A 15,695-nucleotide genomic window follows, 5' to 3' on the forward strand; every position below is an offset into this window, starting at 1 on the left:
ATAGCACAAATCACCTCCTGCGATGAAGTTGGCTACTCATCGCTTCCACCTATAGCTTTCCATTAGTTACCTAGCAACCGGCAATGTGTTAATGTTGTGGTGTTGGGTAGAGGAACCTCGTATTGTGAGGCTGAGCGCTGGTGCAGACTGTGTTCGTGCAGCCAATTTATTGTTTCATAACACGGTGTAATAGTACGATGAGGCCCAGGAAAGTGGAATGAAGCCTGCTTCCCTTTGTCGTGAATACACACACACACACACACTCTTGGTGTCACATTCCCCAGCCCCTCACCCATAACAAACCCAACTAACCCCATCCTAACCTAATTCTAATATCTATCTATCTTATCTATCTAAAATCTAAAACCAAGTCTTAATCCACAAATTTGTGTCAGAAAGTGAGAAACGACCAAAATGTCCTCACTACATTGCTTTAAAACTCAAACTGGTCCTCATGATGTGTAGCAATAAAAGTACACACACACACACACACGCAGGGTTTCCTCATCAATTATTTCTCAAAGGAGGGATTTTAGCTCAGTGTTGCCCTAAATCGACCCTCTACCATGATGTGACATGGACCTGATGGTATTTTAAGACTCAAAAATCCATTATGCAGCAAATTCATCTCAACTGGCTTTGACCCTCAGAACACAGAAAACTCAGTGGCAGTAACAAACAGCGAACATGATCTCTACACCTTCAATAAGGATGGTTAGTGCGTCCTGAGAGAGAAGATAATAAATGATAGTGAGGTTCTGAAAGACTTGGGAAACGTGTGTCATGTTTGCTTTCAAGACATAAAAGGTGGCACAATGATTCCAAAAAAACACAATCAGTAGTAAAACTAGAGCAGATTAAAGCCTTTTAAAATCTTTTTGTGCCAACAGTTTGTCTCATTTAGATGCATTATAGACTGCATTATAGTCCTCAGTTCAAAGGTCAGTGATTGGTTCCAGACACACACATATTTAAGAGATGAAAGTGGAGAAAGCTCTCGATCAAAATGCCTTGGTAAACACAGAAAGGTCAGGGAATAGATTCTTTGCTTTGAAATGTCAGCTGATTACTTGATAACTGGCATCATGGATCTATTTGAAGGGCCTGGAAGGTAACAAAAAAAAAAAGCCTTTGCAGTGTGTGTGAGAGGAGAGGGGGAAAGAATAGATCCCATTACACTGGTGTTTTATCAAAAACAGGTAAAGAGGCAGATTTTGTTCTCAGTGTTTTTATGTATGAGAAAGATTCAAAACTGTACACAGTCAATTGCTGAACATTTGTGCTCTGCTGGCAGTTTACATACAAAATAATTCAAAAAGAAAATACTGTAAGTGATTTGTTGTTTGAAGGGACGTTCCTGCAGTGGCAGTCTGTAACCTGGGGCTGGAAACCCCCCCAAGCAGCCGACATGATGAATGGAAAATATATAACAAAAACCCCTGTATGGCCAGGTTTTAAATTTTTGATGCAAAAAACTAACTATGTTTGCCTTGTTAGGCCTCAGTCCTTGAAATTACAGTCTGACAATACAATAAGTCGCTCATTGATTGAAAGATTATAGATACGATTATTATTATTATTATACGAGCATAATGCTGCCTCCAACATTTCAAACATTTTTCATATCAGAATAAAAACTTTATCTAATGATCAAGACAGTGAAATGGAAGTTGCTGATAAACAGTTTAAATTGTTCTATTAAAAACATACAAATGGATTTTTCTACCACCAGCCCAGCAAGAGCCAATGATATCTCCCAGGGTAAGAAGTAAAAAAAACACTTTTATTTCAAACCCAAAATATTGTAAATGATTAGTATTAAATCACTCATCTACAGGGTTAGTATGCCGTGTATCAGAGGCAACAGATTCTCATTGCATCGTAGAAACCACAGAGGAATCGTTAAATGGAATCAAACAAAGCATCGTAAGACAAGAGGTAAAAGCTGGTGTGCCGACAAAGAACATTCACTCCTGTAGGGTTCAGAGTTACACTTTTAACTTTTGGTCTCTGACAAATAAACAAGTTCAATACACCTTTAAAGTTTTTACACGTTGCTGGTTCCAGTGAGAAACTGTGCTTGTGTCAAAACATGGACTTTCTCCTGCTCAACCTGATGAGGATGATGAAGAGTGACATATTGAAAATGATGTGTCAGGCGTGTCGTCCAAATGTAGGTCCAGCAGAATTCTGTTCACGGTGGACATGGAATTAACTAAGAGGATATCACACAATAAACAAGATAAATAGAATGGAAATATGCCTCAGTTAAGAGATAATTAGTGGAAAACATTAATATGTGATATTAAAAAAAAGTATATATTTTATACAGGCCACTGAAACCATAATAAAAAAGAGAAAATTAACACTTTTCGCATGTTTTGATTGCTTCACAGTACTTTGGCATTTGATGCTGTAATCTTGACAAGATTGACATCAAAATAGATTTTGTTTTCATCAAATGTATATTTGTAGTGGAGTTGTAATGGAAAAAGATAATAAATGAGTCTGATATTGATATCGGCTTGCTCCCATAGAAGTGTTATCAAGAGCAGATAGAGGACATTTGGAAAGAATCTAGCTAGAATGTTACTCAGTAGAGTGCATACCTCCGCCAAGGCCCAACAGTCTCCTTATGAAACCACATTCAAATTCACTACATCCAGATTTTTACAAACTATATATATCAGTCCCCTAAATATGACATGTTAATTTCACCAAGATCCATGAGTTATTCTCAGAGACCCATGAAAATGTTGAAAACACCTCATCTCACAGTGCCCCCCGATCTGGATCTGCAGCAGCAGCAAATTTGAATGGTTTAAACTCCATCCTTCCATCAAGTTTCATTCAGTCCAGTAGTTTTTGCGTAATCCTGCTCACTAACAGACAAGGAAAACAAAAACATAACCTCCTTGGCAGAAGTAATATAAGTGGGAATGAAGCAATAATATTCTAATGTTCACTATTCAAAAAGTAAATTTAAGAGATATAACAGCGTCGTTTTATGAAACCTTTCCAAAAATCTGATTTCAGTGAGAGTCTGCCTGTTCAAACAAAGAAGAAATACCGTTAATCTCTGCATAGACTATTGATCTTTTTTAACCCTAAACTCTACATACAGCAACATTTCAACTAATTCTAAACCTAAAATGAATCAAAATGGATCATGTGAGTTTTGGTACACATTCTGAAATCTTTTTCTGCTTAAAATTGAAATGGTGGTATTTGAGGACAACAAAAACAAGTCTGTATTATATTGTCACTGCAAATTAAAAGTGTTTCAGCGCTGTATAGGCCTGGACCTTTGAGGTGAGTTTAGTGTTGGTGGGAAGGGACAGCGCCCTCTCATTGTTCAATGACTGACCAGGATAAGTAAGAACGGACTTGTGCAGCATCAGGATGTGTCACCCGAACATTAAACTGACTGATGTGGTATTTTTTTTTTGCAATAATCTGGTTATAAAGGCCACAGTGCAAACATCATCTGAGTGTGTGTGATTTCAGTACATGAGCGTGTTCATTCCTTGGCAGCTGAATCAGTAGTGTTGTGTCACACTGTTGTCACATTTTGGGGTTATTTTGGGCCCCATCGACTGCTTGACGGCTTGCTCCAACGACTTTCTGGTCACAAGGAGTCGCACCACAACCTCGGACTTCTTTGTTAGCCTTTTACGAGCATAGTCGTGGGTCACCATGGTCATATCATAGCCGTTCACCTGAGAGGAAGACAAGAATTATAGTAATTTTCTTAAACTTATATTAATAACATGTTCTCTACTGTGGGTTCCCACCTGACACTCTAGCGTACACTTAGTGCCATCTTGTGGATTTAGACCAAAGGTACACTTCACAACATACCTGCATTATTTTGTCTCCCATCATCAAGCCTGACACGTCTGCTGGTCCTCCTGGTGTTATCCTGGTCACATAGATGCCCTTTGACCAACACACACACATTCAACACGTCACATGCTGCTGTACACTATCACCAATACAGACAAGCTAACAATGACAATGACAAATCCAAAGATACAGAAAATAACACCTTGCAAATATAAAATAACATAGTTTAACAAATACAAAGTAAATACATTATAATTACTCCATGAGGGATACTGTCACCCAATCTCTGCTTCTTCTACTGTTACAAACTTAGGTGAGTACATTGCCACAACCATGAGAATATGGTACAGAGAATAGGTTTGGCATCCTCAGTATTATCAACACTATGAAAGTAACAAATGATTACATTTATTAATTTAAATCCCATCCGTAACCTTTGATTGAAATTGAGATGATGTCAACATGGCATTAAAACCATAAGAACAAGAACAAGGAAAATATCTCAAGCCATGTTTAATGTAATCTATTAATATTCATGATTATAATAAATATACACCTGCAACTAAAATGCAATTTCATTATCTCTCCTCTTGATTTTCTCGAAAAAACGCTTGTCTAACTTAAAACTTGGCAGATGACCCATGGTAGGGCTGTGTTTATTGTGAAGTTTTACCAGACCTTGACCCTTACCCTCCATATATTTTAGGGCTTTTAGACACTTGAAAGTCTGGACCATGGTCTGGTTCATGTGTTTGTTTCATTATTTACAGTTGATCTTAGTTCTAGTTAGTTTTGGTTTCACGTTGCTATTTAGGGAGTGGACTGAAGACTGTTTTGTGTGACACAAATATGTCCTGTCATCCACACCTACATGGTGTGTGTCTACCTTTACTTAATAGTGATTGGTGTGTAGATGGGCGTGCGTCACTGTTGACAATTTGGCTATTTCATGCGCTAGCTTACTAAAAGGTTGTCTTTCCATTTGAATGAGGACAAATAAATGAAATGCTCACTAGGTTAATTTCATTGCCAGTGTAATATCATTAGGGTATTACTACCAGCAAAATGGATGCCTCTTGACATTATATCAAAAGGTGAAGACAACAGGCAATCCTGCGAGAAGCTTCTGCTTCTTTCACTCCTTTGATTGTTTACTGCCATCTGAACTTCCTGCAACTGGTCCAAACGTCTAAACTGTCTTTCATACTGCAAACGATCTGAACCATTGTTTGTTAGATCCGGAATGAGACCATGTTGTTTTGGACTGTCTGAGACACCTGTTATTTTGGTTCAGACTAAACAGAAAAATTAGGAGGTTGGCCCTCACGCTTGGTAACCTCTTGAGATTTCTTACTTTGTTAAACTAACCGTCCAACAATCAAGAGAGTTTTAACTAACCAAGATATGTACGACAGATGAAAGCAGCAAAGCATGAGAAGCTAGAACCAACAAATGTTTGGCTTGATAAATGACTTAAATGATCATTCAGCAAACTGAATAATCAGCTACCCATTTCAGCACTTTAGCAAACAGACACTTAACAAACCGAGGTAGAAATCCATCGCTCTTTTAGGGATATGTGTTGTATTGAAGTGTGGAAAAGTTACAGATACGACAATGGTCGTAAATATGTATATCAAGAAAATTCTGAGAAAAAAATACAGGTCAAAAGGCAGAAGCCACTATGAAAACCAAATCGTTCCTATAGAAGGAAGAGCTTGGTACGTGTCACTCCAGCTCACAGTGTACAGACACTCAGCAGATAAGATGTGACTTTGTGTAAACTTGCAGTATTCCTTGTTGTCGCCTCAGGCAACAGGTAATGTGTTCAGGCCTGTTCCTCAGGTACAGCTCATCAAAGGAGTGCTCTAGCAGCACTGTGCCTCAACAGAAAGGAGCACACACACTACAAAGTACACACATAACACACACTAAAACACTTACTTTGTCACTCTTGCTCTCAGAGAAGGGGTTCTGCCCGGGGTCCTGGTCGATCCCTCCACCGATGCTGAAGCCCAGGATCAAATTATTTCTCTCCTGCAACTTCTGGATCTCAATTCGTTGCTATTCAACAGAAGAAAAACAAAATGATACACCCTCACGGAGCCTAGGGAGCCAATTTAAAAACATACAAAAGAGAGACAGGTCTGGGCCCGGATTCTGGTTTTTGTCAACTCTGGCTCCAATCAGCACGGTTGGAAAAACAAGACCTGGGTGAACACTGATTTTTTCTTTATATTGGCCGGCTAGATGCTGACCCTTTTGTCGTGTGACGTAATGACGTGCATTTAACTTGCGGGCCTTGGTTTGTGTACTTTTGTTCTTTACATCTTGGCAACAACGACCTAGACAGATTTATTCTTTGTATCGTACAAGATACAACTCAAGCAAGACGGGGAGGGGAGAGTGCTTCTCAGCTTCTAGCGCATTTGTGACATCGACCATGAAATGCGTCACTCTGGATGTTCTTGTGGGGTTTCTGTAACTTGTTTTTAGTGTGAGTATTACTTATACTAAAGTAATGACTTGTGATTTAAAGGATGCACATTCACACTGTGTATAGCAGATTGTGTTTGTAAATTATTATGAATTACAGCAGCACTGAAAATACTGTGAAAAGGCAAATGTTTTGTCACTGATATCAAACTCATGAAAACAGCTGGATGTACGACTCTGACATTAGGACTCGTCACAACAACACAAAGACTGCCTGTGTGTGTGTGTGTTGATGAATAACCAGACAGTGTCTCAGTGGTCTGGCTGATACAATGAAGTCAAAGAGGATGTCTGGAGCTCCTCCATGCCCGAGTAAGAGTCAATCAGCCAGTGAGGACTACACCACTGCAACAAATTTCACTCTACCAGTCAAGAGGATAAAAATGTTGATTAAAAATGATAGCAGACATTCTATTAATCGTTTACTTCAGAGCTGATTTGACACAGGGCTACTTCAGTTTTCGGTTACTTCAGTTAATTAGTCAACTAATTTATTAGTTCAATGGCACAAAAATCATCTGGGGAAAAATATATACGATTTAAAAAAATAGCAATGATCCCTAAGATGTTGATTTCCAACCCGTACGACAAAGTAATGAAATCGAGGCTTGATATTTTACAGTTTAACCATAAACTGTGCTATAAATAACTGCAAATAAAAAGAAAACACAACTACAACCAAACAGCCTTTGTAGAACTTGAATCAAGACTATATATGTTTTCATAAATGGAAACACAAACGGGCAAGTGTTCTGCATTGTTTATTCTGTAAACAAAATACCAGCACACATAAAAGGCTCATATCGGCCGATTGTTAGCAGCCAACCGATAAACCGGACAATGAAACTTTGCACTATAATCTTTAATTTAAAAAAAAAACAAATCATTAATGAAAACAACAAAAAAAACATTGATTGAAAATGAAAACAACGCAGTGGTTTGCAGCTCTGGTGTGAAACTGGACCAGCTAAGCAGACATTGTGGTGTAGAAATCAACCTGCAAGCTCCATTGACACTAAACCTGTGGCCCAGATGTACCAGTAACCTAACAACTGGATGGACACATACACATAAACATCTGTTCCACTGAACTGCTGTGATTCCTGTAGCACAAACACACAGCTGCCACTCAGATGGATTTTAAAGCTCTCTTCACCCAGGAAGAATGAATGGTGACGCCCATTTCTACACTGGTACTTACTGAAGCTTTAAAACACACATTTTAATCAACAGTCTGTGTATTTTAATGGTTCGAAATACTTTTGCGCCATTTTCTGATGCAATGTGAGTTTTTCTTTTTCTTTTTCAAGCAGACGTTCAGGGTGTGGGCGCGGGGGTGAGGTCATCTCACGTTGGCTAAACAAAGAAAGTAACGCTAACAGTAAACGCTAGCATTTGATGACTATGGCGATAAGCGGGCTGACGCTAACGCGAACACACGCGACTTAACTCTGCGTTTGACGCGGTTTAACGTTAACGTGGAACAGCAGAGTCCCGTTCGGCAGGAAACTTACCACAACAGCGGTGAGCGGCTGACCCGGGACAAAAGCCATGACGTCGCTGCGGAGCTTTGGCGTTAAATATCACGTGGAAAGTGGCGAAAAGTAAAAATAATAACTCGCTGTTGTAAAAAAGTCAGAAAACAAAAGAGGGATTCGACGTCGGGACAACTTCCTGGATGTGCTCGTGAGGAGTGACCCAAGCGGCTGATCCCTGTGTGAAATCTAGCGGCTTCCCGATGACGTCACTCCGCCTCCCAGCCGATCAGCCCCGCGCTGTTTGTATCACCATGGCAGCCAGGGGCGGGCGGTGTTTAGGGCGTTGGCCGTAGCCCCACTCCCCCCCCCGCACACACAGGCGACACAAGTCAAACTCTCCACGTTATCTTCGTGGCTCCTGTCCCGGGGCGAGGCTCCGGGTTTCGCCTTAAAAGGTAGTGACAAGAACTCACCGCCTCTGTGGACGTGCTGAGGTCATGTTATCTATTCGACACAATATTCAGAGACGTTTTTAGATAGAAATTCTGCTTTTTAGATCATAACTTCTGTCAGGTTAAAGGCTGGGAACCTCTTCCTCTACTCTTAAACAATATATATTGTTATTTATAAGTTTAATCATATTTTTTCTTATTTTGACATGTCAATCTCAAATGTGTTATGAGATTATTATCTATAATGAAAGAAGGTTTTTTTTCTATTGGCTTGGTATGAACCGATTTGACACTCTGATGTAGTCGGTGCCGGGAAATTGCTCGAGATTAATGTTTGAATCAAAAGAAAACAATGTAATTATGAATTAATCACTGAAAGCATTAGCAACACAACATTAACCGATAAAACAAGAAAGGATTCATAAAGGTTTTCAAATAGTTTGACACCTTTTTGAGAACATTCATAGTAAATAGAGAAATAAAAGATAGAATAAGATAAAATAATCCTTTATTAGTCCCACAGTGGGGAAATTTGTCCAAAATAGGCATCAGTAAGTAATAATAAGTAACATGCAATACTTAAGTGTGTAAGGAATATAACAAATATAGAAAAATATGAATGGAATAAAAACTAAATGTAAAAACAAGAAAGATGTGCGCAGTGTGAGAATATGTACAGTGAATGGATTGCACATGAAACTACTGCACAGACAGACTTCATCACAGTCCACAACAGGGCAGGGACATTGAACCGTCAACATGCAAAGTTCAGAGGGAGAAGAGAAGTTAAGGAAGAAGGAAGAAGTGTGCAGAGACAATATCTGTCTGTCCTGTTGGTTCCTGCTTACAGCTGTACAGCATGTCCAGTGTGGGGAAATGAAATTATCTCATCATTATATAGATCAAACATCCCTGCAGCTTATTGTACATTGGGTGATAATGTGTAATGAAACAAAATGATACAAAACTGAATATCAGACGTATGCAGGCTTGGAAATTAGACTTTTATTTTTTTACAGTCATATAACATCATTACACACTGTATAGCTATATTATGTAGACAGAAACATGAAATATCGTAGACATCACACTATCTAGTAACTTTATCATCCTCATCTCGGGCTATTAGCTATTTCCAGTAACAACGATATAATGTACCACCACCTCTGGGTTCAGAAACTGTGTGAAAGTGAATCTGACTGACATCAATGTCCATTTCTACGTGAGGAACAAGTTTGACCAGTTGCTTAATTTCCTCTCTCCTCCAGTTTCTCTGTCACGGTGCTGCTACTGATTACAGATCTTAGGTGTTGCAGTATGCATCCCCTATATTCAAATCCACTGACATTAACATGGTCATGCTGATTTTCATATGATGCATAAACCTCCCCTTTCTCACGAGAGACGTGTCCATCTGTAACCTTTGAACATTTAACCAGACTTCGAAGGCCTACCAAGTGAATGGGGAAGCGAGTTAACTCCAACTATAGACATGTATTGTACTCCTACTTATGTATCAGGGTTTATCTGTATTGTCCCTGTTGAAAAAGCTGACAAATACTTCACGTCACTGCGGCACTAATAGTTGTCGCATATAAAGTTTAATCTACTTCATCATTTTAAAATGTCATAGTCTTCAACCTGGATCCCAAGTTTATAAATGTGGGTGTGCAAATGAACAGACTTTTGGAATAGTGGTGAGGTTCTAGGTTTCCTCACCCTTTTTTCTGTGTATGTGGCATCGTGCACATTCTACACCTTCTTTGGTTTGATTCATTTAGGGACTATATTCATGCAGCAGCTTTTTCAATCTTATCGACCACTCAAAGAGCCTTCAACTCACCCATTCACACACACATTCACACAGAACCACTATACAGAGTTTTTTCTATCACACGCTGGAGGTGGCGGGGGGTCGAACCACCAACCTTCTGGTTAGTGGACAACCCTCTCTACCTCCTGAGACACAACCGCCCTCAATATTTGTAACATGGTTTCAGGTGATCCACAATTCTGTCTATCTTATGCATCATTTTCTGAAGGAGCAGTGGTGATTCAGAAGCCTGGAGCAAAAGGAGGAGGTGGATGGTACTCTGGAGGTAAAGCTCCATGCGCTGCATTCACATATATGACATTGTTGGAATATAGTGCTTCATTGCATGTCTGCTCCCCCTGGTATTCATTCCTGTCAGTCGCCTCCACATTAATCTCTGTGTACAAATTCTCCTGGGACTTACTTCTTTTCTTTTGGAATTTCTTCTTCAAGTTCTTTAGGTTGGTGACGACCGATGGCTTCACATCGTTGTTCTTTCCAGGCTGAATGTTTCCGTGTGGATAGTGTGGATGGGCTGTAGGTGAGGAGGTACCCTCGAGTACAGGGGCTGTACTGATACAGGCCTGGTTCTGCCTCGGTGGAGGCACACAACACCGAGCAGGGACTTCAGGAGGCAGGTTGTATTGAGGGTCCTCGGCTGTATGAATCTTCATGAGACAAACCAAACAGCAGGGAATCTTGTTACGAATTAAAATTACTGTTTGCATTTGCTAAAAAAAAACTAGGCCCAGCATCTTACCATTGCTGGAAGTTGAGAGGTATTGTGTGAAAATTGCAAACATGAGTAAGGGTAGTTTTGTTGGCTGCTTGGAACCGGGACTGCGGTGCTCCATCGGTTGTCTGGTCTAGAAGGAGGAGCCGGTGGGAGGATCTCTTCTGGTGGTTCGGGGGGGCTCACGTTCAGCTGCAGTGAGTTATGTTGCAAACTTGGGTTGGGTTTGGGGCGTCTTTGGGGAAACAGAAGTTCTGCGTAGTCTGACTTGTCATTTGATGACTTACATAAGATCAGCCAGAGAGAGACAGAGACAGGACATGATCATTTTTGTTTTTGTTTTTGCACAGTGTAAAGGTAGTGAGCAAATAAACAAATATTGTGTTATCGCAAAATAGGGAGACAGTTTCCTCTTTGAATGCACGATGCACAGTAAACACCTAAAAGCTAATGTGTTGTATAGATGGTGGATTATAACTAAAACAGCTAAACTGAGTTTACATCAGATTATAAATTAAACATCAAAGCAATTCCTCAACTGATAGTCACAGCTTAAATTACCAGAGTCAGGTCCAGCAAGTTCAAGAGCAAAGCCAAACTGTAAATCATCTATAAACCAGCGTTTATCCCAGATATTCAGTGAGGAAACTCACTCTCCCTTTACAAGGAATTATAATTTTTGGGGAAATATGAAGAATTTTAAACAGAGTTGGGTGTATTTGTTAGAGCAGCTCTTCTGGTTCAGGAAGTCTGGGACCATGGGTAACATCGTCTGTTCAGTTGTATTTCATTTCAGTGAGTGGGGCTACGAGATTTTTCTCTACATGAAAACAACTTTATCTGAAACAGAGGCCAACAGAATGAATCACCACATGTGGCTACAGGGGGCGCTGCTGCTCAGTAACAGTCACATAGTGTTGCTTTAAAGCCAAATGGTGAGTTCAAACAACACAATACACGAAACCTACAACTACATACAGATCTATATGCTAAATTGACTGGCTGTTCAATTCAGGTACACAGGTAGGATAACAAAGACACTTCCTCACCTGTCCACAAGCAACAGTGAGCACTTCAGTGAAAGGCACGATGGGACTTCTACGATGAAAGTCTACGAGGTCCTGCAGGAACCGGTGACGCCTATCTTCCCCGACTATGATGTAATCGCCGTCCTCCAATGCATCAATCATGAAATGTCTGCAGCGGTCGTCAGCACTGAGGAGTCAGTGCACACGAGGGAAAAGGAGAGGACTTTGAACTGTTAGTCTCTGTGAGTATAATAATATTATAAATAAAGAAAGCTCATGTAATCCTGCACACACTCACCGATACGAGAGGGAGTATCCAACCCTGGTCTCACTGACTCTGATGAGGAAGTAGCCAGGATGCTTTGGCATGAGCAGGTCCTCTGCCATCCTAGAAAATGATTATCAAACTAAAATGAGCACAGCATAGCTTCACAGAGGAGGTATTTTGGTTTGCATGATAATCACAGTGGAAATTTGTCATTAGCTTTTAACACATCACATGGTCTCATCTATGAGGGGTCTCATAAACATTGTGCACTGTTGTCAAAAACTACTGAAGTAATTATTCCTAAAAATAATCCACATACATTAATGTAAAAATACTTAACAGATGTTTGTTTTATCCCAGTTACAAGCAATGTAGACAGCATATGTGGTCAATATTTGCCATTTACCCTTGTTAGATCAACTTTAAGAAAATAAGTACTATTTTAAGTACTAAAAAAGAAAAATCATTTACAATCAAGATATGGCTGGAAAAACAAATACCTGTATGAAACAAGGTTTTTCATCACTATTGATGTTTATTTCTTTGAACTTAATAAGAAATTGAACACACTCATGTCAGTCTACACAACACATTGAACACACAGCCTATTCATGCCAGCCTATGCAACACACGAGGGGCAGAGTTTTTCTGTGTGTGTTGTATATGTATTTCTTGCACTTGATGCATGTATACTCTGTCTTCCTGTCCACACACATGGCAGCATTTCACTGGCCACAACCTAGAATGATGAAAATTCCGCTAGCTTGTCTTTCTGCCTGTCGTCTCTGTTCTAAGACCAGAGAATCCTGGAGGTTTTCCAGAGTTATTGTTGCACAGAAACATTCTCTGCCAGTTTCTACATCCTACATGGATTCTGTGTATTCCCCTTTGGATCTGAAAACTCCAGCATGGATCAGAACCTATGATCAGAACCACCATAGTATGCATGCAAATGGGTTTGGTGCATCTCCTTCAACCTCTCTCCAAAAACATGCTGCCCCTCCAAATTAGCATCCAGGATGAAAAGTTCAAAGACTTGATGTCCTGCACATGAGTAACCGCCATCCGTGTTGGCCCTGGTTAGATCCTCATCACATGCATATGGCAACCATGCAGGGTGGCTCATTCCCAAACAATTTCACCATTATTTGACATCCATATGTCTCCACTGGATGCTGTGGGGCTGCACCTGTGGCTGGCTGCTGACGGGCTCTCTTTGGAGCTGGCTGGTGGTCATTCTCATCCTCTTCTTCAAACTCGCTGTCAGACTCCGAACTGACAGAAATGTGGTCCGCAAATCCTGAAAACTCTTCCTCTTCATCGTCTTCCAAAGCTTCTCTCGCTTCAAAAATCATTTCTAAGGCCCTCTGAGCAGAAAATATTTCCCCCTCCTTGATATGGAGCCACACAGGCAAAGTTATTCATTTGTTTTGTGAGAAAATACAGAATGTTTCCCGCAAGACAGGGGGTAAAATGTGCAGGAAGGTGGGAGCAGAGTTGCTCACTTGTTTCCCCGTGCTGTAGGGTCGGATTTGAGAAAAGTTTGACTCTCATGTCTGTGTGGTTGTCAAAAAGAAAAGTTTTTTTTACTTCCTGAAAACCTTCGGATGAATTATAGATTGCCATTGTTTAAAATTGTTGCGCATAGTTCCTCTTACATTTTATCAGTCTCATACTGTATCAGTATTTATAGATACTCAGCGGAACATGTAACACACAACACAGACCAGTAAAACTGAAAATATACCAACACTATAATAAATAGAAAATAGTGACATTAAAAGACAAACGTACTTCCTGGAAATGATGCCGTGAAACCACTCTGGGATGATACCGTTCCTGATCACAGTCCGAAGCTGGGACTCGGTGAACCAGGTGCGAGGATCGTGTTGTCCTTGTAGCGGCTGACTCCGCTCCATCATCCTGAGAGGCAGGGTCTGTTGTGTCTGTCGGAACAATCACAGATCACAAACACGTCCACACATGATTTACAGCTCACTGACTCATACGTAAGATACTTGTAGCGTACAGTGTATGACTTGTACATAGACTACTTGTAGATATATATGAGCTATCATTGCAAAGATTCATATAGGCTGAATGGGAACTAGCAGATACTTAATTCAAATACCAATGATTTACAGCCTCAGAATGATACAGCAATAATGTGATTTCTTGTTACTTCTTTTCATTCACAATTTCTCTTTCTGCTGCATATTGTCACTGAACCACTGTCACATGTAGTTTGATGCACTGTCAACACTTGTTCCTTGTCAAACTTTTCTATAAACAACATTACAAATGTTTTGTTTTAAATCATGAACATCTCCTAAACTGTTAACATCATAAAGACAAAAAAGAAAAACTGTAACTGCTCTTTTTGCTGCAGTATCACCGATTGCAAATTAATTCAAATCAATCGGTACGTTTTCTAACTCAAACATAGCTCACAGTAAAAAATAGACTCACCTTGTCTGGCGCCTCCGTGATGAAATGATAAAGCAGAACTGGCACGCACCTGAGTCTACCTGACTGTGGGCGGAGGCAAAACTATAACTACGCAGCTACTGTCATACAGCTCAACACATTCAAACAGAATGTCACATAAAGAATAAGCCAAACAATCATCCAACTGTTTTTTATATAGTGGACGAATAAAACCAGACGAATCAATTCTGCCTTTTTCTGCTGCTGCTGTATGACATCATTTATTTATTCAAGTTTCAGTCCAAAGTACAAACTTGGGAGGTTTTTTCAGAAAGAACTCATGTACTGTGAATACTTAATTTTTTAGTTACTTATTTATTTATTAATAGAGATATGGGGGTAGGCACACAGTGACAGCAATTAAATGAAATCCAGTAGTCACAGGTTTCAGGGAGGGAGCGGCACTGATGTGACTGGTGCCCCAACATTTAGGCCACCTCTGCATCCTGGTTACATACTGTTGGAAGTGTTGTTGCCATGTGATATATTATATTGTATGCTAATATATCACACAATATATTTCTGTTTTCACCCATAATGTATCCATGATGTCTGTGTTTTTTAGAATTTGTGATGATGATATCACGTTATGATAAAACTGGACAATTATGTGCATCCAAAAGAAAGCAAGTTTGACTTCCACCTGCGGTTCTCGTCAGAAAAAAACCTCTTACAGCCAGGAACTAACTGGACAATCAGGTTTATCTTGACAACCAAGTTCAAGCTCTCTGTTCGACACATCTGTTTGATGAACCGTGTCAAGGAAAACTCCTGGTCGCAGTTTAACACCCCTGTCCGCAAAATAAAGAACCAATCAATGATGTTTTACACCCACCTGCTAACTGTTCAAAATACTCAATTTAAAGTGTTTGATAAACTTTCCGGTAGGATTTCACATCACGCTGCTGTGTGAGGAGGAAGTGATGCCCTTCAGTGTGAATGTTTTTGTGAGGCTCCTCCATTAACCCACAAGCAACACACATGCACACACAGAATCTCCGAGGCACAATCTTTTAAACTGCACTTTAGGTGACTAATAATTGTTTTATACATCCTGGTGTCAGTTGCTGGTGAGCGGTGATACTGCATTACAG

At 40.0% G+C, this 15,695-nt stretch overlaps 2 protein-coding genes across 2 annotated transcripts; both read right to left on the bottom strand.

The window, feature by feature from the left end:
- Window positions 1-1,212: 1,212 nt before the first annotated feature.
- On the bottom strand, window positions 1,213-8,129 carry tax1bp3 (Tax1 (human T-cell leukemia virus type I) binding protein 3). Its single transcript, XM_035177023.2, has 4 exons — window positions 7,857-8,129; window positions 5,791-5,910; window positions 3,862-3,939; window positions 1,213-3,719 (listed from the first exon to the last, which is right to left on the bottom strand). Exons 1-4 carry the CDS (start codon window positions 7,893-7,895, stop codon window positions 3,540-3,542), a joined length of 417 nt encoding a protein of 138 aa, XP_035032914.1. The 5' UTR covers window positions 7,896-8,129; the 3' UTR covers window positions 1,213-3,539.
- Window positions 8,130-9,257: 1,128 nt separating this feature from the next.
- On the bottom strand, window positions 9,258-14,087 carry hsh2d (hematopoietic SH2 domain containing). Its single transcript, XM_035175785.2, has 5 exons — window positions 13,909-14,087; window positions 12,145-12,234; window positions 11,868-12,033; window positions 10,846-11,100; window positions 9,258-10,753 (listed from the first exon to the last, which is right to left on the bottom strand). The coding sequence occupies exons 1-5, from the start codon at window positions 14,034-14,036 to the stop codon at window positions 10,328-10,330; spliced, it is 1,065 nt and encodes a 354-aa protein (XP_035031676.1). The 5' UTR covers window positions 14,037-14,087; the 3' UTR covers window positions 9,258-10,327.
- Between the last annotated feature and the right edge of the window lie 1,608 nt (window positions 14,088-15,695).

Source organism: Hippoglossus stenolepis, chromosome 14 (assembly GCF_022539355.2).
Source record: "Hippoglossus stenolepis isolate QCI-W04-F060 chromosome 14, HSTE1.2, whole genome shotgun sequence".
In the NCBI taxonomy this organism is placed as follows: domain Eukaryota; kingdom Metazoa; phylum Chordata; class Actinopteri; order Pleuronectiformes; family Pleuronectidae; genus Hippoglossus; species Hippoglossus stenolepis.

Excerpts from the sequence above, each read along its gene's own strand:
- hsh2d (XM_035175785.2), bottom strand. The coding sequence starts at position 14,036 with ATGATGGAGCGGAGTCAGCCGCTACAAGGACAACACGATCCTCGCACC. Across the intron at positions 12,034-12,144 it reads GGATACTCCCTCTCGTATCG|TGCTGACGACCGCTGCAGAC; the intron begins GTGAGTGTGTGC and ends CTGACTCCTCAG. Across the intron at positions 11,101-11,867 it reads TCACTGTTGCTTGTGGACAG|TCATCAAATGACAAGTCAGA; the intron begins GTGAGGAAGTGT and ends ATCTTATGTAAG.
- tax1bp3 (XM_035177023.2), bottom strand. The coding sequence starts at position 7,895 with ATGGCTTTTGTCCCGGGTCAGCCGCTCACCGCTGTTGTG. Across the intron at positions 5,911-7,856 it reads AGCCGCTCACCGCTGTTGTG|CAACGAATTGAGATCCAGAA; the intron begins GTAAGTTTCCTG and ends TCTGTTGAATAG. Across the intron at positions 3,940-5,790 it reads CTGAGAGCAAGAGTGACAAA|GGCATCTATGTGACCAGGAT; the intron begins GTAAGTGTTTTA and ends TGTTGGTCAAAG.